Source organism: Chrysemys picta, chromosome 8 (assembly GCF_011386835.1).
Source record: "Chrysemys picta bellii isolate R12L10 chromosome 8, ASM1138683v2, whole genome shotgun sequence".
Classification (NCBI taxonomy): domain Eukaryota; kingdom Metazoa; phylum Chordata; order Testudines; family Emydidae; genus Chrysemys; species Chrysemys picta.
Genome location: NC_088798.1, coordinates 72,600,646 through 72,626,082, shown reverse-complemented (window position 1 = coordinate 72,626,082; position 25,437 = coordinate 72,600,646). Strand labels below are relative to the sequence as shown.

Sequence of the window (25,437 nt, the reverse complement as noted above, 5' to 3'; positions counted from 1 at the left end):
CACTCCAGGCTGCCTTAGCGTATTTCTCAGTTTAAATAACTCTTATTCTTGCTTATGATATCACTGCATAAGAGTCTTGAATAAGAATCGGAGATAATTCCTCAGATAGATGAGCATTTAATCCCATTATGGAGGATGGGGATTTATATGAGTTGAGATGCTATATAGAGAATAACGCCTATATATATTACTTTTTAATGTCTAGATTGAGAATGGAAAGTCTGAGCTCAAGTTTTGCTTTGGTATTTTGTGTGTTCTTTTGAAAAACATTTTTACAACCATGGGCGGATTTAGCGATAAAAGCACAAAGTTAAAATAAACTGTAAAGTGGTCCTAGTAACAGGGAGATATTAGACAGTTAAAAGTTAGCGACGGGTTCTAACTACAGTTCTTCACCCTGGAAATATTCTCTGTAGAAAAGGATTTTTTTATAAGAAGCGTGCTGACCCAGGGGCTGATTGCATAGTGAGAAGCTCGTGCGGATGGACATAAATCAAAGGCGGTTAGTGAAGTTTCTCATCTAAACGTTCATGTCCAGATTTGGAAGCGTTGTATGATTAGGCATTTAGGTACTTTCAGAGACACGCGCGGAGTCATCTGGAGTGGTGGTGGCACACACGAAGGAAAATTAGTGAAAAATGAAACCGGTTTCGCTCTTCATATATTTTAAGATTCATTTGATATGACTGTGTAAAGGCTTGCTCTACAATCGGAAAATTACTTGCATAGTTATGCAGATATAATTGTAATATAGTATATATAAGGTTATATATATTCTTGTATAATATTATGTGTGGTGTACTATTGTTAATTATAACGTTATAATTATACCAGCATAGCTATGATGGTAAAATCATCTTATGGACACACTTATCCCGGAACAACAACAACAACAACAACAACAATAATTAATAATAAATAATAAATACATTAATTATGAGATTGTAGCCATCTAGAAAAGAGATTTAAAATTGAAAGTGACTGCAGAAGGATTGAAAATAAAATCCAGGGCTGAACTAAACATTTTGATTGAAGAAATACCTTAATGAATATAAGAATCGTGACAAATCACGAGTAGAAATAATTGTCCACTCTCACTGATAAGGAAGACTCTGGTGTTGATTTTTAAGAACAGGAAGAAATGTGAGGGGTTATATCAACTGCCTTGACTGGGGAGTGTTCCCGTTATATATAAGTCAAATTCACACTTGGGATCATGCTGAGTGCTCAGTATTGCTGTACGTACAAGTATCAACAATGGACGGGGAGGAGGGGGGTTGCTTGTTTGCACGTGGCAAGACGTTTGGAGGGTTTTTTTTTCATTTGAATATCTCACCAGAGTTAGATATACTTTTATCAACTCCACATTTCATTATTTCAATGCACTGTGTCCATGGGGCTATCCTTGAGGACCACAGGGACACTTCAATGAGTGCAGAATGCAGATATACATATATTTCCTGACACTTCTGGTACGGAACAGATTGAAATTGTGCTCATTACTCTGCATTGGAATAGAGGTGGTTTCTAGATGAAGTTTAAAGTCTTGGTTTTGGCCTATAAAAGCTATGAGTTACTTTGAGTGTGGTTATGTCCCCCGGCGTGCTACTGTGACAGTTGGGATAAGTGGAGTCACTTCAGCTAAAGTGTAACAGGATAGTTTATATAACAAATTAAAACAAGAGGGACAAATTTGAGGGCATTTTGAAGGGTTCTGGATTCTGAACCTTATTCTTCTTCTTAGTTTGGCAGAGTCTGGATTTACCAGAAGTTGCATGACCTATCTATGTTATGAGGCTTCCTCTAGGAGGGTAGGTCGGATGGACACTTGAATGCGATGAAGAGCGAGAATGTTAGTGTGGTGAGCTGGAAGGGTCTATTTTTGGTTATTGAACCACAAGAACTCTCTTGTATGAGCTTTTAAAAAATGTGTGTAAATGCCTAGAGTTTAGACAAGTTATTTTGGATAAATATAAATAAATAAGGCCAAATCCTGAAGTCTTTAACAAAATTCCTAATGACTCCAAGTGATACTTTCCATTGGAAAAAATCTGCAAACTCGGGAATTAATTATTCACTATAGACTGTATATTTATATGTTCCGGGTACTATACTTTAATGTAGTTTTCCCTTTTGGGCACTATACAGAGAGTTGCAAATTTAGCTTTATAGTTATATTTCCTTATGAAATATAAACACGAAAAGTTGTTCACTTCCATCTTATGAGCTGCAGCCGTTAAATGTCTGATGAATATGTTAATTTTTACTGAGAATCCGATGCAGTTTTACAGAGTGGAAGAGGAAATTCTGGATATAAATGATAACGCTCCCAGGTTCCCCAAATTAAAAAAAAAGTGTTAAAAATAAGTGAGATTTCATCATCTGGAGTGCGGTTTCCTCTAGATGACGCGCAGGATCCTTATGCAGGAATTAAGCTTTCTCCAGAGCTTTGATCTCAGTGACAATAAACGCTTAATTCTGGATGTGCAGATTATCTGAGGCTCGGTATGCAGAACTGGTGTTGGAGAAAGCTCTGAACCAGAAGGACCAGATTGTTCATTATTTAGCCCTCACAGCCACTGACTGTGGGGATCCGGTCACAGAATCTATGCAGATAGATCCGTGCCAAATGACAAGGAGCCAACTTTTAGTCAACTTGAATATAAAATGGCAGAGATGCTTAATTACTTCTTTGTTTTGGTTTTCACCAAGAAGGTTGGTGGTGATTGGACGTCTAACATGGTGAATACCAGTGAAAATGAGGTAGGATCAGAAGAGGCAAAAATAGGGAAAGAACAAGTTAAAAATTACTTGGACAAATTAGATGTCTTCAAGTCAACAGGGCCTGATGAAATGCATTCTAAAATACTCAAGGAGCTGACTGAGGAGATATCTGAGCCATTAGCGATTATCTCTGAGAAGTCATGGAAGATGGGAGAGATTCCAGAAGACTGGAAAAGGGCAAATATAGTGCCCATCTATAAAAAGAGAAATAAGGAGAACCCAAGAAATTACAGACCAGTCAGCTTAACTTCTGTAGCTGGAAAGATAATGGAGTAAATAATTAAGCAACCAATTTGCAAACATCTAGAGGATAATAAGGTGATAAGTAACAATCAGCATAGATTTGTCAAAAACAAATCATGTCAAACCAACCTGATAGCTTTCTTTGACAGGGTAACAAGCCTTGTGGATGGGGGGAAGTTGGAGACTGGTATATCTTGACTTTAGTAAAGCTTTTGATACTGTCTCGCATGACCGTCTCATAAACAAACTAGGGAAATGAAACCTAGATGGAGCTACTATAAGATGGGTGCAAAACTGGTTGGAAAACCATTCTTAGAGAGTAGTTATCAGTGGTTCACAGTCATGCTGGAAGGCCATAATGAGTGGGGCCCCCAGGGATCGGTTCTGGGTCTGGTTCTTTTCAATATCTTCATCAGTGATTTAGATAATGGCATAGAGAGTACACTCATAAAGTTCGTGGACGATACCAAGTTGGGACAGGTTGCAAGTGCTTTGGAGGATAGGATTAAAATTCAAAATGATCTGGACAAACTGGAGAAATGGTCTGAAGTAAATAGGATGAAATTCAATAAGGACAAATGCAAAGTACTCCATTTAGGAAGGAACAATCAGTTGCACACATACAAAATGGGAAATGACTGCCTAGGAAGGAGTACTGCGGAAAGGGATCTGGGGGTCATAGTGGACCAGAAGCTAAATATGAGTTAACAGTGTAGTGCTGTTGCAAAAAAAGCAAACATAATTCTGGGATGTATTAGCAGGAGTGTTGTAAGCAAGACATGAAAAGTAATTCTTCTGCTCTACTCCACTTTGATTAGGCCTCAACTGGAGTATTGTGTCCAGTTCTGGGTGCCACATTTCAGGAAGGATGTGGACAAATTGGAGAGAGTCCAGATAAGAGCAACAAAAATCATTAAAGGTCTAGGAAATATGACCTATGAGGGAAGATTGAAAAAATTGGGTTTGTTTAGTCTGGAAAAGAGAAGACTGAGAGGGTACATGATACCATTTTTCAAGTATGAGTCATAGAATCATAGAATATCAGGGTTGGAAGGGACCTCAGGAGGTCATCTAGTCCAACTCCCTGCTCAAAGCAGGACCAATCCCCAACTAAATCATCCCAGCCAGGGCTTTGTCAAGCCTGACCTTAAAAACCTCTAAGGAAGGTGTCATAAACATACAGCTAAGGGTAGCATAAAATTCCTCCTTTACCTGTAAGGGGTTAAGAAGCTCAAATAACCTGGTTGGCACCTGACCAAAAGGACCAATAAGGGAAGACGATACTTTCAAATCTGTGGGGGGGAGGTTTTGTTTGTGCTCTCGTTGTTGTTATCTCCGGGACAGAGAGGGACCAGGGCAGGAAAAACCATCTCCTAAAACCCTGCCTGAAATAAGCATCCAAGATTACAAAAATTGTAAGTAATCACAAGGAAATGCGTTAGCTTATCTTTTGTTTTAGCTTGTGAATTTTCCCTATGCTAAGAGGGAGGTTTATTCCTGTTTTTTGTAACTTTGAAGTTTTGCCTAGAGGGGAATCCTCTGTGTTTTAAATCTTATTACCCTGTAGAATTACCTTCCATCCTGATTTTACAGAGGTGCTTCTTTTACTTTGTTTCTTTATAATAAAGTTCTGCTTTTAAGAACCTGATTGTTTTTTAGTGTCCTAAAAACCCAAGGGTCTGGTCTGTGCTCACCTTGTTTACCTATTTGGTTGGTATATTATTCTCAAGCCTCCCCAGGAAAGGGGGTGAAGGGGTTTGGGGGGATATTTTGGGGAAACAGGAACTTTTCCTGAATCTTTGTCTAACTCACTTGGTGGTGGCAGTGATACCATCCAAAGACAAGGAAGAATGTGTGCCTTGGGGAAGTTTTTAACCTAAGCTGGTAGAAATAAGCTTAGGGGGTCTTTCAAGTGAATCCCCACATCTGTACCCCAGAGTTCAGAGTGGGGAGGGAACCTAGACAGACGGAGATTCCACCACCTCCCTAGGTAACCCATTCCAGTGCTTCACCACCCTCCTAGTGAAAAAGTTTTTCCTAATATCCAACCTAAATCTCCCCCATAAAAGAAGACCCAAGCCAGGCAGGAGTTGAACATACAATCTTCTGATTGTACAATCTTATGTAAAAGGTTGTTAGAAGGAGGAGGAAGAAAAAATGTTTTTCTTAACCTCTGAGGATAGGACAAGAAGCAATGGGCTTAAATTGCAGCAAGGGAGGTTTAGGCTGGTGTGATGGGGCGGCTGCCCCTCACTGGTAGATAAGGGGTTAAAACCATCCTGGGGAGGCTATGCAGGAGGCAGCCAATGAGGAAAAGTCTTATAGTGCCAACCAATCAGGAGAAGTTTTATTGGAACAGCCAATCATGGCCAGGCTGGCCCATATAAGAAGGGGCTGCTGAGCAGGGGAGGAGGCAGTCACTCCCTGAAGTGGGAGAGAGGAGGACTGGCTGCTTAGAAGGCTAAAGCACCATGGACAGAGCAGAGCTGGGCAGGGTCAGCAGAGTAGGAGAAAGCTCCAGGCTGACGGCTGCCAGACTGAGGCCCTGATACAAGAGCGGAGAAGGTGCTAGGGCTGCAGGGAAGCGGCCCAGAGAAGGAGATATCAGAGTTGGAGGAGGGGCAGTACATGGCTGCGTCGGGACAGAGTAGCAGGCGGGGCCATGTCCTGTCCACCCTTACCCCCACTAGCCACTGAGGGGAGTGGCCAGTGAATGGACTTCAGTTTGCCACTGAGACAAGCGGCTAGAATCGGGACTGCAGTTTGCCACTGTGGCAAGTGGTTGGACTAAGGACTGTTGGTCCCCCGGAAGGGGGGAAAGAACTGAGTGGGGCACAGCCAGAGGCCTGTGTCCAGAAGAGGACGATATGGTCCGGGGAGCGATGTGGGTCCTGGATGTGGAGACAGGAGTGATGACGGGCGAGACACTAGACAAGGGCACTCCAGTGAAATGAGAGCTAATTCCCAGGACAGCCAGCAGGAGGCACTGTGGTGGTGAGTCATGCCCTGTTACAGTTGGACATTAGGAAAAACTTCCTAACTGTCAGGGTGGTTAAGCACTGGAATAAATTGCTTAGGGAGGTTGTGGAATCTCCATCATTGGAGATTTTTAAGAACAGGTTAGACTAACCCCTGTCAACAATAGTCTAGATAATTAGCCCTGCCATGAGTGCAGGGGACTGGACTAGATGACCTCTCAAGGTCGCTTCCAGTTCTATGATTCTATGAAAAATGAGAGTGGTGGGAAACCTGCCAGAAGGTACAGTAGTAGTTTCAGTAAATGCCACAGACCCTGATGAGAATTTGCATTCAGAGGTAATATACTCACTTATTAAAATATGTCAGAAAGCTTCCCAAATATGAATTGTTAATTCTATAACATGAGAGATTAAAACTAAAGGACAATACCGAATTCGATTAAATAAAAGTCCAAGCACAAGCCAGTGGAGGCTAGTTCAGTCAGTGCAGAATTTTGTTACAAATTACTGATGTTATTAATAACACACCAGAAGTTACCTATCTACCTACCCCTTGCTCCAATGGCTCATGAAGCCATACACCAGTCACCTTGACAGCACCAAGGAGCATTTCAACTACAGAAGGGATTGGCAACCTTTGGCCTGCGGCCCGCCAGGGTAAGCACCCTGGCGGGCCGGGCCAGTTTGTTTACCTGCTGCATCTGCAGGTTCAGCCAATCGCAGCTCCCACTGGCTGCAGTTCGCTGCTCCAGGCCAATGGGGGCTGCACAAAGTGGTACGGGCTGAGGGAGCTGCGATTGGCCGAACCTGTGGACGTGGCAGGTAAACAAACAGGCCTGACCCGCCAGGGTGCCAAAGGTTGCTGATCCCTGAACTACAGGCTCAGCAGATGAGAATGACAGTTAAATATGCCTATGGTCATTTGAAGGGTCGCTGGTGTTGTCTACTTATGATAGTGGACCTCATTGGAAAAAATATTTCAATGGTTATGGCTTCCTGCTGTGTCCTACCATAATATCTATGAAGAAAAGAGGGGGGAAGTTTTCACTGCAGTGGACCGTGGAGGTGGAGCAGCTGTCTGCTGAACAGCCAAATATAAGGGCTATAAGAACAGCTCAGTGTGGAGCTATGTAGCTCAGGGAGGTTTTGAAAGACCATTTAAATAGTGAGTCACAATAGTGTGTATTGCTGTAGTGTGCTCTACCCGGGCTTGCCCTTTTGCAGCCCACTATGAATTCTGAAGTGAGTGTTGTATGCATAGGAATATAACATTATCAACGAACCTATTAATATTGTCTGATAAACATGCTATGGTTATTGACAAAATGAATTAACAGGAAATTTTGGGATGTCAGACATGATCATCACCAGCCTGCATATGTTGTTAACTAATAAAGACAAATTATGTTCCAAAAATTAGAATTTTATTCTGTGACATTAACCAGGCAAATTAAAAATCATTTAAAACATTATAAAACTCAATAAATTAAGGGAACTCAACTTATAAAGGGAAAAGAGCAGTCACTTCCTTTTCCTTCCATGTCTTTCAAAGGTCAGTGTATTTGCAGCTATGATTTTCTTTAATGTCTCCCGAGGTGGAGTGGTAGAGGTAGTGCAGCAGCCCCTGACGTCATGTGGAATGTTGAAGAGGGATGTAGAAAGGGCCCAACATTGAGTTGTCTATGGGCTGCAGAGGGAGGCAAACATGGGATTCTTGGAGCTGCAGGTCTACCAGTGTCCACAGCATCTCTGTTTGCTGCCTGAGAAACCCCATTGTGTCCACGTGCATCCCCCTCTCCTTTTCCTGTTTGGAATCCCGGGCCTTTTTCCTCTCCACTCTTTCTTTCTCCATGCTGTCTGCAAGGGTCATCCTCCAGGCCCTGGTCATGTTTTCTGATGCAGCACAGGCTTGCAGCATCTCCTGGAACATGTCATCCCAAGTCCTCTTGGCTGCTGGCCAGGCTCCAAGCTCCAGCAGCAACAGAGAAGTAAGCCTGGATGGGAGGCTAGGGGGCCAGAGAGCAGCCACTGGCCTATGTCCCCGCCTGCTGGGGTGCTCTGCCCATGGCAAGTGAAGGGTCTTCGGCTCTCCACAGTGGCCTGGACTGATCCACTCTGGCCTGGGCTCCCAGGCCCTGCCCCCTGCCCTCACTGCTCCCTAAGGGCTCTGCTGGCCCAGTGCCGGGTCCCCCAAGTTTTGCTAATAGTTAAAATGATCTTCATAATGGTTACTTAACATTTTTCATGCTGAATTTGTCAAAGTATCATGGATTTAAAATTCATGATACGTGATACCCGCGGCCCCCTACCCCGGCCAGAGCGCGGCAATCCGAAGTGCTGCCGAAGCCTCGGAGGCCGCCCGGTGAGTACAAGCCCCATGAATCGGGCACCGCACTTGCTAAAGCCGGCCCTGGGTGTGTTCTATATCAGTGAGAAACAATCAAATACAACAACAACAAGAAAATACGCTCTTAGCAACGTTGTGAAAAAAATCTAATAGTGAAATGTTTTGGAAGTTCTTGTACCTTTTTATGATCTTTTTCATACCTATTTAAAATTCTCTACTTTGTATAGAAAACCTCTGACTCCTAAGGGCAACACCATCTCTGGTGAAATTTCAATGAATTTAAAGAGAGAGATTTAAATAGACTCAAAGAATCATAGAATTTGATACTACATTTTTATATTTTTAGTATTAGTTTTTAAAACATTTAATAATGAATTTCGCATAGAATTAGATTTCGTTTAGAAGAAGACATATCTTTACATATCCATCGCTCCTACATCCACGTCATGTTTAGTCAGAGATATGATTTTGAATACTAAATAATGATAGAATGTTGTTTAGGTTTTGGTATTGGAAATGCATATTTTATTTTATTTTATATTTTTTAAAATAAGTGTACACAAAAGAGAATGAGTTTCCGTTTATTAATTCTGCACGCTGCAGTTACTCGGCAAAGACTCAGCGTGTCGCCGTTGGCCGACGCGAAGAGGCGGCTGCCGATCCATTGGAGCCTCCTGCAGTGCTATGAAAATAACAGAAACAGCAGCAAGACATTCCTGCCCGGTCGCTGATAAAATACGTAATTCTTCAGGATTATTGCAGACAATTGGGTGGCAACTGTGATTTTATATGTTTGTCATTTCTGCGGATTCTTTGAGCCGAACGATAAATTAACATAACGGAACTGTCCAGAATAAAACGAACTGGACATTCAGTAAAGATGGGAGAGGAAACCAGAGACAGAGAGCCGGACTGGGCAGTCACACGGCAAGTAGTGTTCTTTCCCTTCTTATTGTCTTTGTTCGGCCGGGCGGTCTCGGAGCAGATTTTTTATTCGATTCCTGAAGAAATGGCCAAAGGTTCCCTTGTGGGGCACCTCGTCAAGGATTTGGGACTGAATGTGAGAGAACTTCCTCAGCGAAAGCTTAGTGTTGTCTCTGGTTTAGAAAAGCAATACTTCTCTACTAACACAGAAAATGGAAATCTGATTGTAAATGAAAGGATAGATCGAGAGGGAATATGCGGGGAAGCATCTCTTTGTGTCCTCAGTTTTCAGTTGGTTGTGCAAAATCCTTTTAATATTTTTCACATGAATGTTGAAATCCAGGATATTAATGACAACGCACCGCGGTTCAATACTGAATACAATGATTTAGAAATTATTGAATCCACACTGCCGGGTGCGCGATTTCCTCTAGGAACGGGAAGAGATCCAGATGTCGGCACCAATTCACTACAAAATTACCAGCTCAGCCTCAATCAGTATTTTACCCTGGCGGTGAAAGAAAGCCCGGATGGCAGTAAACAGGCAGAACTGCTACTGGAGAAACCTTTGGACCGGGAAAAGCAGAGATACCATCACTTAGTTCTGACGGCTGTGGATGGCGGAGATCCAGTCAGAACCGGTACAGCTCAGGTTAGAGTTAATGTCACTGACGCCAATGACAATCCCCCAGTGTTCACTGAAGAGATCTACAAAATCAGCCTGAGGGAAAACCTACCAAAGGGCTCCTTAGTGCTTCAGGTGAGAGCTACTGATACCGACGAGGGTTTAAATGCAGAAATCATGTACTCTTTCAGCAATGTCCCTGACAATGCTCGCAAACTATTCAGTCTGGATCCTCGAACGGGTGGGATTACAGTGACGGGTCCTTTGGATTTCGAAGAGGTGAAATTTTATCAAGCGAACGTGGAAGCAAAGGATGGGGGCGGTCTGACAGCTCATTCTAAGGTGCAAATACAGATCCTTGACGAGAACGATAACGTCCCTGTGATTGACTTCACAATAATCTCCAATCCGGTTCCCGAAGACTCTGCTCCCGGGACTGTCCTAGCTCTCCTTAATGTCCGTGACCGAGATTCCGGAAAAAACGGAGAGGTTACCTGTAGTGTGGAAGGTAATTTACCTGTAACACTAACATTTTCTTCTAGTAATTCTTATAAACTCGTAACCGAAAATATTCTGGACAGAGAGATAATTTCTGATTATTCTATCACAATCACAGCCACAGACAAAGGCTCTCCCCCTCTCACCACCCAGAAAACCATCCTGTTGCAGATCTCGGATATCAATGACAACGCCCCTGTCTTTGAGAAACTTTCCTACACCGCCTATGTGCCAGAGAACAATCCCTCGGGGGCCTCTATTTGCAGTGTAAAAGCCTCAGACCGGGATCTGGACCAGAACGCCCGACTCACTTACTCCATCCTGAGCAGCAACCTCCAGGAGCTGCCTCTCTCCTCCTACATCTCCATTAACTCCCAGACCGGAGCGATCTATGCGCAGCGCTCCTTCGACTACGAGCAATTCCGGGAGTTTGAAGTGCAAGTGAAGGCCCAAGACGGCGGGTCCCCGCCTCTCAGCAGCAATGTCACCGTCAGGGTGTTTATTCTGGATCAGAATGATAACGCCCCTCGCATACTGTACCCTTCCCTGGGAGCCGATGACTCCGCCTTGTTCGAGATGGTCCCTCGCTCGGCCGAGGCAGGTTATCTGGTGACTAAGGTGGTGGCGGTGGATGGTGACTCAGGACACAATGCCTGGCTCTCCTACCATCTGCTCCAGGCCACGGAACCGACGCTCTTCAGCATGGGGCTGCACAGCGGGGAGATCCGGACAGCCCGCGCCTTTGCGGACAGAGATGCTGTGAAGCACAGACTGGTCACCCTGGTGAAGGATAACGGGCAGTCGCCTCTGTCAGCCACAGTGACTCTCAACCTGGTGTTTGCTGAGAACTTCCAAGAGGCTCTTCCGGAAATGAGCGACCAATCTGGTGACTCGGCACCTCAGTCTGATTTACAGTTCTACTTGGTGCTGGCTTTAGCCCTGATCTCGTTTTTGTTCCTTTTAACAATTGTAGCAGTTCTTATGATGAAATTTCGAAGATCAGTGAATCCCACCGTTCTCCAGTGTTTCTCTCCTAGTTTGTATTCCAAATCTAGTGCCAGATGCCCACCAAACTGTGGCGACGGGACTTTACCATATTCTTTTAAGCGATGTTTAGCCGGAAAAAACGATCTTAAATTTCTAAAACCAAACGACCAGACTGTAATAGCAGAGAATATCCTTTCGAGTGACAACTGTGGAATACTATTTTTGAGCAATGACTGCGGCGACCCCAAATCTGAGATTAGTGTTCCTGATAAGGTGAGTTTTGCATTAGATGCCTGTTTGTTATTTGGGGTATGAAATTACTGTAAACTAAAACTAGATTTTTTTTCTTTTAAAATGAACACCGTGGTTAAATGGGGAATATAACAATACTCCGAGGAAAAGAACGTTTAATATATTTATTATTTCTCTTATTTGACAAGTATTATTGCAGAGAGGATTTGTGAATTACTGGTTAAATATGCAAGTTAAAATTCTTATGAAATAATGGTTATATTAAAATACCCAGAAAATAGGTTTCCCACATCCATTTTTGTCTGTACTTTGGCGAATAACTCCAAACCCTTATCGGTGATCTCTACGGTAGTCCTTTAAATTTATTGTTAATGAATTAATTACTTTCAGTGTAGTTGGGAGCTTTTATCTGCATTGTTGTTTTAGGAGCTAGTCCAGTGAGGTCATTTTGACAAGAAGAGATTTCGTTTTTCTTCGGTTTCTTAACCTCTTCCTTCTTTCATAGCATCTGTATAGGGTGTTATTTCACTCAAGGAAACTCTAAGTTGTTTGTATAACCGGTTGCTTTTTCTTGCTATTTTTAATGTTGCGGAGAGAGCTCTTTGGGGTAGGGATCTTCTCTACCTGTATATTTGCATAGTGATCAGCCCCAATGGGGCCCTGACCCTGAATGAAGCCACTAAGCTACTGCTACTAAGTATATTTTGCACTATGCTTTTTGATGGAATTACGTTTTTACTTATTTTTTACTTAAGAAATAAGGTATCGTTTACAAATGTTATTGAAGATTCATTTAGGATACAATGTCACACCGATAACGTGCATATGGAGGAATTTATGTGTTTTTAGAGTGTACTTGATGTTTACTTTCAGATGTATGGAACTGAATATAATGCTGTGACACTGGATCCCTTAAAGATTGACTGGTTGATGCACTGGGTCTTGAGTCCACTCTTCTGCCAATTTTAAAGAAGGTCTTTTAGATGGTCATGTGTCCGCTATGTATATAATCCATCTCCTGTTAATTTGTTACATCTTTGCACTATTGTTGTTAAAAGGCAAACACAGGTTCAGGAACGCTTTTCACAAAGCGATCACTCCATATTTGATCTTTCAATACTTATCCTCAAAGGAAACCTGCACAACACCTCTCAGTTTCCTACTTGACTGTAACCATACTCCCTTTCTAGCCACACCTGCTGCAATGGAATCACCATTCCAGAGTTGTCAGGGATACATAACCACTGCAGAATGTAACGTTAAGAGACAGGGTGCATAATACTAGCATTTGTACATATTTACGTCCACTATAATAACCTTTGATTTTCCTACACATCAGAATTACCTCCCTTCTTATGTGTTGTCATCTAATCTGAGATTCTGGACTGCACCCCCATTTACTAGTATCACTTTGCCTCCAGGAAGGATTTACATAAGATGCCAGCATTTAGGGAGGTGGTCGGATGATGTCATGTGTGGTATCAAAAGCTCATCCTGGCACATTTTATTTGCACATGAATGAGCCAGTCCATTGTTTGCAGGGCAAGTCACAGTTTTGGCAGGGATTCTGTGATCCGTAGATATCCTATTTCTTTCTTCAAAATTAATCGTGATATTGTCTCCTGTGGTTCTTCCTAATCATTGTGCCTCTGTGTATCTGCTACTGATATTCCATAAGCCGGTGTTCGTTTGTTTCCTTTGTTGCTGTAACTCTAGTTGCCACAGAGTTGTACATGGTGCGATTTAACTCTCTCACACCTATTTCATTCAGAGGCAATTAGATAGAACATAGGGCACAGGAGTATGCTTTCTGGACACATACCCTTTTCTCGGAGCCATTCTAACTTTTGCTGTGCCATGGAGTTCAGCAGGTATGGAGCAATTCCAGTACCCATGGAATTAAGGGGAAATATTCCAAAGTGTCAGATTTTTGTTTTCTTTTTTATTTTCTTTTGTTATTTGAGAAGATTTGCCTCAGAATCAGATTTTGCACCATTTCTTGTCATTTGGGCACGCTGAGGATGGAGTAATAATCTCCATTGTATACAAACTAAGAATTCTGAAGCAATTCACCAGGCGTCAGAGATTTCAGAGAAAAACTTTCTTTCAATTTGTAGACTGATACGACATTAGGGCAAGTCGTTACGTCATCAAAATGATTGTACATCAGAAGTATGGTTCCAGTTTACATCATGATGTATTATATATTATTTAAATACCTTTAACAAAATAACTATTTATCCTGTAGGAAAGATCTTCCATTTCTATCTTTCCAAATGATAAAAGATATCATGTTTATTCTCACATACTGATGAAAGTTAGGATTTATTAGAAAGTGGGTGGATATACAACATCACGCTCAAACTTGGTATTCTTCAGCGTTGAAAATAACTTGTTTATGTTTTTCTTTTCAATAAAAAGAGCTGTATCTCTCAAGGAGAATAGAAAAAATATTTTGCGTGCTGAATTTCGAGTGAGCATTCAGAAAGGTTTTCTATTATTTTGTATTCTTTCCTAATTCTCTAAGAGGAATAATTTTGTTTCATTAAACAGTTTGAGACTCTAAACTTCATCCTGAAATCATGAAAATATTTTCCTTCATTTACATTACTATATATTCTACATTTCAAACATAATTATTTCATCTTGATTTCAGTGCATGTGTCAATGGGCATTTGGGTATACAACTAAGGCATACAGAGTGAAAGGAAATTATTAGCACACGCAGAAAGCCTCAAAATCTTTCGCAATTACTCCAAGTATGTGCAGTTATTGGTTGACACTGAATGCTTTATCAGAGAAAGAAAGGCAAAGAGAGATACATCATCCTTTCCTCGGCAAGTAGGTAAATAGAAAGACAACTTCAATGGAAGAACTGAGCCCATCATTTCTTTAAATTAAGTATTTGCGATTTCTGAATAATTCCTATGCACAGAGTTCTATATAAAGCAAATGTAGAGAAAAAACGAGTAGGAATATCTGGGAGTTCCACTATTCTATTCCTGGAAAATCACCTTTCTCTCTTTTGTAGAAAATATTGCAAAGAACCTGGCCGAGGATAAATGAGAATTATGAATCCCAGGGATCGTGTTTTCTCCAGACAGCAAACTAGATATTTTGTTTTGGTCTTATAAGTATCACAGGAGGAGTAGATCGAGAGCAGTTCTGTGGCAGAATACCGAAGCGCCTGTTCAGTTGTGAAGTGCTTGTGCAGAATAAAATGAAACTTTATGCACTTGAAGTTGCTATAACATATTAATGACAGTTCTCCCATCTACTATATAATTTTAAAATAAAAACAAAATTACAGCCCAGGAGTATGGTTTATTCTGCTGGGCTGGTAGGAGTTAACGCTCTTACCGGCTATTCCTTCAGCATTTAACGTTTCACTTCAAGTGTGAAAAACAGAGCAGATCATGCAAAATATTCAGAAATGGTACTTGAATAAAGTCCGGTTAGAGGAAAAATAGCGTATTCTCAAAGTATTCTTCCAGTCAGGTCTGGCTTGGAAAATATCCTCCTTACTTTGCTGGAAGCAAAGGCTCCCTTTTAAAAATAAATCTTTCTACAAAATTAATGCTTGTGAAAATGAGCGCAATGGGTCCCTGTTGGTCAGAGCAAGCACCGCTTATATGGATGAACATTAAATAGAGATATCATATTCATACAGTAAATCACCAAGGCTTCATAAATCTTCCATATGAAAACAAGAAGGGAAGAAATATGAAATAGAGGGAATCTGTATTTTGGGGAATCCAAATTACATGAAATGAAAATGCAACCCAGAGAGAATTATCTGCTCTGGGCAAGGTGACTGAAGAACAAGATAACGGATCGCAAGATCGTTGCGATCACGTTTCTCTTGTTCCATCGCCGACGACTCTTCTTTGGCGACAGTAATCCCTCTGTTAAAAATACGAGAGCAACTGAGAGAGAATGGTGAGGTCACGCGCTATGTCTCAGGCAATCTCCTATTTGGTTACCGAAGTAATTGGAAAATTATGACAGTTTGGTGACGGACAGAGCCCTGAAGAGGGAGCAGGTCTCGGATTATAATGTAACTATCACAAACGTACACTTGAAATGAGTTGATAGAAATAAATCTGACCTGTACTAATTTTATATATGTAAAATTAATAAAAATGATCATCTAAGCTATCAAATAATATATTTATAAAACTAAAAAAATGTGTAAGGTAAAGGCACTCTAGAAAAACGATAATCGGAAAAAATGATTTAACATATATATGTCCAGAATAGCAATTCTGTAACAACCCACATAACTTGAAATTATTGTTATTAAATATCCACTGTGTCTCCAATACTCTGTGGAGATGAAAGCATAAGTCTACATTTACAGACAAACATCTAAGATGTATTTAATATAACTTTATATGATTAAACTTCGAAATAATATTTTATAAATGTAATTGTATTATACTTTGCTCACAAAACAATATTCCCCTTTAAGGGAAAGTAAATGTTACTCCCTTTCCACAATCTCTCACGGAAATTAATTCCTCAGATTGTTGGTTGGTTGATTGGTTTTCATTAGTGCTGTAAAATAAACACAATGTTGTAGTTAATAAGGCCTTATGATAATTTATTGCCAGGTAGAAAGGGGCAGCAGAAATTCTGAGCCTGTATCTGATCTCATTTACTACACCAGCAGTCAATGGAGTAACATGAGTATAAAGCTGCCTTAAATTAAATCAGATTGAAATCTTCTCACTTTTCATTGCCAACGATTTTTTTTAATCTTCTGGACTGTTTATACTAACTACATTTAGAAAAACGTGAATATTTTTTGAAATGTTAGACATTTCTGGAGCCCGAACACACACACACACACACTTTTTTTTTTTCAAATGGAGACTTTTGAGTCAATTCTTGAATCGGGAAAATTAAAAGAATTACCTCGGGGCAGTGTACGTTTTCCATCTTCTGCCTTCAAATAATCATCGAATCATGAAAGTGTAGGGCTGAAAGGTACTTCGCGGGGCCATCTAGTCTAGCCCCCTGAGCTGAGGGTTTTCACTTTTCGCAGTTCACTTTTTGGAACCTCTTAGGTCTGTCACTTGGAGCTCCCGAGTATGATACCTTTAAAACTGTAATGGAAATTAGGATACACAGTGAGTGAGACAAAGATTAAATTAGCACACAAATAGATATCCAGTTAATGTAGCATCTGAGTTGGTGCAGTTATTGGTTGAGACTCTGAGCGCCGCTGTTAGCCCAATAAGACAGAGAACTATAATGAGAGATCCAGCCAGCCCAGCCCCGCTGTTACAAAGCACAGCAAAAGAGATCAGATCCACACTGATTGCTTTTGGGTAGAAAAGAGGAAGATAGGTGAGTGCTTCTAGTTCTTCGCTGATTTGGACCGATTTGGTTTTTATGCTTCTAGCTTCCGAACCATCCCTGTATATCTGGGGAAATATATATAACACTGGTCTACAATTTTTGAGAAGTCGTCTGCTTCAGAGATAAAATGTGCTATTTATTATGTATTTTGATGTGCTGAATTCAAATATGACAATTAAAACAACTGATTGGCTACTGTTTCTAAGATATTTAAGTTTTTACATTTTATGTCTATGTATATTAGTGTAGATAGTAGAGTTTTAATCATAAATTGTAAACCTAGGTCTTTTCATGTGTTTATGTTTGCTTTACATGATAATATTTCACCTGTCCTGTTTATGTAACACTTTAAAAATCAGCAAAAGGGTTATATAAATAAAATTTATTATGAAACAAAAGGCAAAAACTATTATGTACATAGTTTAGTCCTATTCAGTGTCTACTCGGCACTTCTTGGCTTGTCTCTTGTATTCATTAAATGGAGCATCTCTTGTCACTGTCCAGCAATAGTCTGCAAGCATTGATGGGCTCCATTTGCCCTGATAGCGTTTCTCCATTGTTGCAATGTCCTGGTGAAATCGCTCGTCGTGCTCGTCGCTCACTGCTCCGCAGTTCGGTGGAAAAAAATCTAGATGAGAGTGCAAAAAATGTATCTTTAGTGACATGTTGCAACCAAGGCTTTTGTATGCCTTGAGGAGGTTTTCCACCAACAACCTGTAGTTGTCTGCTTTGTTGTTTCCGAGAAAATTTATTGCCACTATCTGGAAGGCTTTCCATGCTGTCTTTTTCTTTCCACGCAGTGCATGGTCAAATGCATCATCTCGAAGAAGTTCACGAATCTGAGGACCAACCAAGACACCTTCCTTTATCTTAGCTTCACTTAACCTTGGAATTTTTCCACGGAGGTACTTGAAAGCTGCTTGTGTTTTGTCAATGGTCTTGACAAAGTTCTTCATCAGATCCAGCTTGATGCGTAAGGGTGGTAACAAAATCTTCCTTGATTCAACAAGTGGTGGATGCTGAACACTTTTCCTCCCAGGCTCCAATGACTGTCGGAGCAGCCAATCTTTCTTGATGTAGCAGGAATCTCTTGCACGACTATCCCATTCACAGAGAAAACAGCAGTACTTTGTGTATCCAGTCTGCAGACCAAGAAAGAGAGCAACAACCTTCAAATCGCCACAAAGCTCCCACTGATGTTGGTCATAGTTTATGCACCTCAAAAGTTGTTTCACATTGTCATAGGTTTCCTTCATATGAACTGCATGACCAACTGGAATTGATGACAAAACATTGCCATTATGCAGTAAAACAGCTTTAAGACTCGACTTTGATGAATCAATGAACAGTCTCCACTCATCTGGATTGTGAATGATGTTGAGGGCTGCCATCACACCATCGATGTTGTTGCAGGCTACAAGATCACCTTCCATGAAGAAGAATGGGACAAGATCCTTTTGACGGTCACGGAACATGGAAACCCTAACATCACCTGTCAGGAGATTCCACTGCTGTAGTCTGGAGCCCAACAGCTCTGCCTTACTCTTGGATAGTTCCAAATCTCTGACAAGGTCATTCAGTTCACCTTGTGTTATGAGGTGTGGTTCAGAGGAGGAGGATGGGAGAAAATGTGGGTCCTGTAACATTGATGGTTCAGGACCAGAAGTTTCATCCTCTTCCTCGTCTGACTCAAGTGAGAATGATTCTGGTGCATCAGGAACCGGCAGTCCTTCTCCGTGGGGTACTGGGCGTATAGCTGATGGAATCTTTGGATAATGCACAGTCCACTTTTTCTTCTTTGACACACCTTTCCCAACTGGAGGCACCATGCAGAAGTAACAATTGCTGGAATGATCTGTTGGCTCTCTCCAAATCATTGGCACTGCAAAAGGCATAGATTTCCTTTTCCTGTTCAACCACTGGCAAAGATTTGTTGCACAAGTGTTGCAGCATATGTGTGGGGCCCACCTCTTGTCCTAATCTCCAATTTTGCAGCCAAAATAAAGGTGATAGGCTTTCTTAACCATAGTGATTATAGTGCACTTTTGTGATGCAAAAGTCACTTCACCACAAACATAGCAGAAGTTATCTGCACTGTTCACACAAGTACGAGGCATCTCTGCTCAATTTGGCTAAACAGAAATGTGTCCCTTTGCAAAATCAAACACTGACAAATAAGAGAGCACGACACTGTATGATTTCTAGAGTTGATATAGAGCAATTTGTTCAGCAGAGTGATGCAAGCTTCGTTATGATTGCATCATCCATGACTTCTAGGAATAACATGATGCAATTCATATCATGTATGACTCAATACCAGCTTCAGATTGCATCATTCATTGTTTTGCCTAAAAAGCAAGTACTGTCCAAACCCAGTCATAGATTTATTCATAGATCCAGTCAAAGATGTATTTTAGTCATTTCTGGTTTAAATTGAGATCCCTTCCCTTTATAACTCACTTATCCTCCGCCATTCCCAAGTCAAGGGTCGTATATACCGACCCAATAGCATATATTGAAAACTAGAGCCAATCAACAATTTTAAGCATCATTTTCGTTCTCAGTGACCCAGAATTAGTAAAATTTGACTACATTTATTTCAGAAGCATTTTGTCTGTAGAGCAGTGTAATCAATAGGATGGGAAAATATCCCAGTGATTTGGAAATGGCGGATAAAGAAAGAAGCTGGGATTGCAAAATAAGAGTCCCGCTTTTCTTCATAATTGTGACATTCTGGGGTACAATTTCTGGACAGATTCGTTATTCAATTCCTGAAGAAATGCAGAAAGGCTCTTTCGTGGGGGATACAGCAAAGGACCTGGGACTGGATCTAAAGGAGCTCTCAGACCGCGGAGTCAGGATAATTTCCAGAGGTATGAAGTAATATTTTGCTCTCAGTTTAAACAATGGACATTTATATATTAGCGAAAGAATAGACAGAGAACAGATCTATGGCCGGATAGAGAAGTGTTTATTAAATTTTGAGATTCTTGTTCAGGATAAAGTGAAGCTTTTTGCGGTTGAAGTCGAAATAACGGATATTAATGATAATGCGCCGAGTTTCCCAGTGGAGGAACTGGAATTAAAAATAACTGAAACCACGGGAAAGGGGGAGCATTTTCTTTTGCCCGAGGCTCGGGATCCAGATAAGGGACTCAATTCCCGCCAAAGCTACCAAATTAGTAAAAATAAACACTTCTTTCTGGATGTGCAAACGGGAGTTGATGGTGGCAAATATGCAGAGCTGGTTCTTGAAAAATTATTGGACAGGGAAGAAGAGAAAATTCATCAGTTAATCCTTACAGCTGCAGACGGCGGAGATCCAGTCAAATCTGGCACTGTGAAAATCAGAGTTATTGTTATGGATGTAAATGACAATGCGCCAGTTTTCAGCCAGTCTGTCTATAAAGTGGCTATTATGGAAAATGCCCCTGACGGTTTCCTGGTGCTTACAATAAACGCCACTGACCAAGATGAAGGAATTAATTCAGAGGTAACATACTCATTCAGAAAAATAGAGGACAAAGCTGCCCATATATTCCAGTTAGATTCTGGGACGGGAGAAATATTAGTTGTAGGGAATCTGGACTTCGAGGACTCTGAAATACATGAAATGGAAGTACAAGCTCAGGACGGGAGTGGATTATCGTCTCGAGCCAAAATCTTGTTAAGAGTCATTGATGCAAATGATAATGCCCCGCAGATTACTGTAACATCTCTTCGCAGAGGAATCATTGAAGACTCTCCTCCTGAAACGGTAATTGCCCTTATAAATGTACAAGACCGAGATTCCGGCGTTAATGGTGAGATCACGTGCTCTATCCCAGATAATCTCCCATTTCGATTACAGAAGTAATTTGATAATTATTACAGTTTGGAGACTTCCAGAGCCCCGGATAGGGAGCAGGTCTCGGATTACAATATAACTATCACAGCCACTGATCAAGGCACTCCTCCCATCGCTACAACCACCTTCCTCCTACTGAAGATATTAGACAAAAACGACAACCCGCCCATTTTCAGCCAAACAACCTATGCCTCTTATATTCTGGAAAATAATCCAAAAGGCGCTTCCATAATCGTGGTAAAGGCAAATGAGCCCGACTGGGGGGAGAATGCCAGAGTCACTTACTCTACCCACGGTCAGAGCCAGGAAGCTCCGCTCTCCTCCTACATCTCCATTAACTCCGAGACTGGGGCTCTCTACGCTCTTCGCTCCTTCGATTACGAACAGTTCCGGGAGATTCGGTTCCAAGTGCAGGCTCAAGATGGGGGTTCCCCACCTCTCAGCAGTAATGTCTCCGTCACTCTCTTTATACTGGATCAGAATGACACATTTTACACCCCTCCTTTCCCACCGATGGTTCCACGGGAGTGGAGTTGGCCCCTCGCTCCTCCGAGCCGGGTTACCTGGTCACTAAGGTGGTGGCGGTGGATGCAGACTCCGGGAAGAACGCCTGGCTCTCCTACCAGCTGCTGAAGGCTACAGAGCCGGGGCTCTTCTCTGTGGGACTCCACAGCGACGAGATCAGGACAGCGCGCTATTTTCTCGACAAAGATGCGCTCAAGCAAAGTCTGGTGGTTTTAGTGAAGGACAACGGGCAGCCCCCTCTCTCTGCCACGGCCACTGTCACGGTGATGATGGCTGACAGCATCCCCGACATCCTCTCCGATTTAAGCAGCCTCTCAGCTCCTGTAGACCCCCAGTCCAGCCTCACCTTGTATCTGGTGATCGCTGTGGCTTCCGTTTCCTGCTTGTTCTTTACCTTTATCATAGTGTCAAGTATCAGAGGGGTAGCCGTGTTAGTCTGAATCTGTAAAAAGCAACAGAGGGTCCTGTGGCACCTTTGAGACTAACAGAAGTCTTCTTGCATCTGAAGAAGTGAGGTTCTTACCCACGAAAGCTTATGCTTCCAATACTTCTGTTAGTCTCAAAGATGACACAGGACCCTCTGTTGCTTTATCATAGTGTTACTGGCCCGGAGGCTCTGCAGGTGGAGAAACTCGCCGCTGTTTGACTCCTCGAGTATGACTTTCAGTGGAGTTCCCGTCTCGCAGTTTGTGGGGATCGATGGAGTCAGAGCTTTTCTTCACTCCTACTCACATGAGGTTTCTCTAACCACGGACTCCAGAAAGAGACAGTGGAAATTTCCTAGTGGAAGTTGTTCCAATACTCTGATAGGTCAGCATCCTTCTGAGAAATCAGGGCCTCTTTTAATTGCAGAAGATTCAAATATTAATAAAGAAGGTCAAGTCATCAGCCAGGTAGGTTTCATGGTTTTGTTTTTAATTTTGACTTCCGTTTAAATCTTAGCTTTCAATGTACTAAAAAAACCTACATGTTTGTGTGTGTAAATCTCAACTGTGCTTCCCAAAATACTGGCTGGCATTCTAGGAAGTTGTGTCAAGCATTAATTTTTAGATTTAAAAATGTAATCGGACATAAATCATATTTTTCATTGAACAATTTTTCACAATCTCTCTCTACTCCTTAAGAAAAATCAATCAATTAATTAGTTAATGTATTAATTAATTTCCTTAGAATGAGTCTGCTCTTGACATCCCATTGTATACATTTCCTTCCTTCCTTCCTCCTCATAATTTTCCTGTTATTGTGGGTATGCATTTGCAAAAATCTTTGATTTACACCATAATCTAGGGCCCCATTTCCGGAGAGAATTTAATCACGTGTTTAAACATATTCGTAAATCCCATTAATATAAAATTAACAGGTGCTTTCCTGAATTCTGGAATAGAAAAGTAAAACAAAGAGTGTTTCTGATCTCTCCTTGTGGTATCTTCCATAGTCTCTTACCTAGCACAGAAATTGCTTTGCCTCTAACTTCTGAAAACTTCTCCCTAATTATCCTTTGGGTCATAGATGAGTAGATGGGCTCTGATGTGAGGCTGTGAGGTGACTCAGAAAGGTATGTAAACATATGCCTACTTTTTAGTATGTTCAGATGCTTCAAGTAGGCACCCTTAGGTATGGTGCTGAATTTGGGCCTGAGAGTCTTATAGATTAGGGGCTAGAGTCACAAAATTATTTAGGCACCTAACTTCCACTCTAGTTGCCTACATCCCAGAATCAGGCCACACTGGGATTCACGAAGTCCCCACTCAACTGCCCCCGAACCTTGTAGGTGCTTAAAATTGTTGGGCATCTAAATGTTTTCAGTAAAATCTCCCCAGGTGCCTATATTTCTGCTTCTAACTATGCGCACTTCAGCCCCACAAGAGATGTCTGGGCGCCTAAGCCTCAGAGCACTGGAAAAAGATAGGTATTATTCTGCTTAACTTGCCTGCAGGGCACAATTCGGTAGGCAGGCTCCGAGAGCACCTACCAGACCAGGCTCTCGTAGAAAAGCTTACACACGGGGGGGAGAACTTCTCTGAATGCTTTAAGCCCAGTAGTTGAAGTACTCAACTAGAATGGAGGAGATCCCTGGTTCACGTCCCCTCTCTGGCTGATAGGGAGAAAAGATAGTTGTGTGCTACCTCTGTGATGAGTGCCTTAGCCACTGGGCTGTAGGCCATTCTGATTTGGGGTTCCTTCAGTCTCCCTTGTTGGAGCTGTTCCACTGTGGATTAAATAATGAAAGAATTGCTGGACCAGAGCAAGCATGCAAATGGGGCTGTAGCCTGGTGGTTAAAGCACTCATCTGTGAAGAGGACGACCCAGGAGCTAGTCCCCTTACTCCGATGACTTTTTAAAATTATTTGCCCACAGTGGCACAGCTTCACCAGGAGAGACCCACCTCTGAATGTCCTATAGCTCAATGGCTAGGGCACTTACCTGAAAGGTAGTAGATCTCAATTCAAATCCATTCTACCCCTCCGCTGGAAGGAGAACTTGAACTGAGCGTCTCAGATATCCCAGCTGAATACCCTAATCACTAGGATAGAAGTTATGAGAGATGTTCAGGTTCTTCTCCTCATTCCCTCTTCCTTCCCCTCCACACAGGTTCTTGCTGTGGTAAAGGCACCTAACTCCAGAGGGTTTGCAGCTAAGAATCCCAAGCAGAGGAAGGAAGCAGAGATTTAGGGCCTATCTCCTCCTCTTGGCATCCCCCATCGGCTATTTTAGGCTAGGAGCCACCTGCATGCTGGCTTTTGTGAATCCCATTCTGAGGTGCCTATCTCTCACCATTCATTGTAGAGGGAGTTAGGCATCAAACTCAGACTTCCTGAATCCCAGTGATTTTCTAGGTGCCTAAAAGTTAGGTGTGCTAATGCTCAGATGTCTATGCTTAAATTGTAAAAGCTCAATGGAACTGACTATCTTTTATTTGCTCTGTAAAATGCATGTCACTCTTTACTACTACTACTATTGTTACTACCAATATGTAGGATAATAATGATGGTGATTGAGTGTGTCGGAGAAAAACGAGTCCTCACTCTGAGTTTGAAGCAACAAGCCAGAGGCAGCTTTATTTTTGAGCAATTGCAAATGCACAGGAGAGTACACAGGGGCAGGTCTCCTTAGATAAACAATTAAGCAAGCTTTTAAACCTTTCCTTACCTACAATAATGAGCAACAGCTGCATTTTGTTATATATATTTCTTCCTGATATCTCACTTTTCTCCTTAATTTCTGCTACAGTCTACATTCCATTCTTATCTAACACAAGGTCAAAACAGTATCTCTTACTGTCTGTTCCCATTCGCTTTCTCGCTTTCTACCTGCCTAGACCCTACTTTCAAGTCTCGCTATTGGAGTCAGTGTCAGCCCGACTTTGTTAGCCTGACTCTTGCTCTATTCCTAGAGACAAAACTAAGATCTCTATGTTCAATTCCCTTTATCTCTTTCTCCATTTCCACAAGTGGAAGGACCAAAAATTTGCAAGCGATTTTGGAAGATAAGAGTCCCAAGTGGAGACAATATTTAGCCCAGATCTGCAAGACTATTGGCAGTTTTAGGATGACTGTGATTTTCCTACTGTTTAATGCTGAGACTTTGAAATTGTTGTGAATTATCCATGAATTTTAAGAAAAGATTTTAAATTGTGCATAGGAACTAAAAAGGATGGTAATTGGCTTGGTGTAAATCTTCAGTCTTTACTTTTTATCAGAAATGATATCCTATTTTGATTTATACATTAAAGATTGCATTATATTTTTCTTGATTGGGTACATTTAGGATTATGCCTTTCTTTCTGTTAGAGAGACAAGGTAGGTGAGGCAATATATTTTATTAGACCAAAGAAGAGCTCTGTGTAAGATCGAATGTTTGCCTCTCTTACCAACAAAAGTTTGTTCAATAAAAGATATTACCTCACTCACCTTGTCTTGCTAATATCCTGGGACCAACAGGGCTACAACAACCTTTACTTTCTGTTAGTAAATAGCGATTGGTTTCAAGCTTAATCATGGGAAAGGATTTACAAAAAAGTGGTACCATAATAGGACTAATTACAACTTTCCCAGTGTGCCTC

At 41.6% G+C, this 25,437-nt stretch overlaps 1 protein-coding gene and 1 pseudogene across 7 annotated transcripts in view; both read left to right on the top strand.

Annotated features, from left to right (window-relative positions):
- LOC101938858 (protocadherin gamma-C5-like) overlaps positions 1-25,437 on the top strand; it is a 415,891-nt gene that overhangs the window by 87,893 nt on the left and 302,561 nt on the right. The window contains exon 1 of one of the 7 annotated variants that reach the window (XM_065555785.1): positions 9,037-11,659. The exons of the other annotated variants lie outside the window; for them this stretch is intronic. Coding sequence (XP_065411857.1) covers positions 9,233-11,659 — 2,427 coding nt within the window. The 5' untranslated portion in view covers positions 9,037-9,232. Of the gene's footprint in view, positions 1-9,036; positions 11,660-25,437 lie in introns of those variants that run through there. 7 annotated transcript variants of the gene reach the window in all.
- LOC103305739 (protocadherin gamma-A4-like) lies at positions 19,755-22,993 on the top strand (annotated as a pseudogene).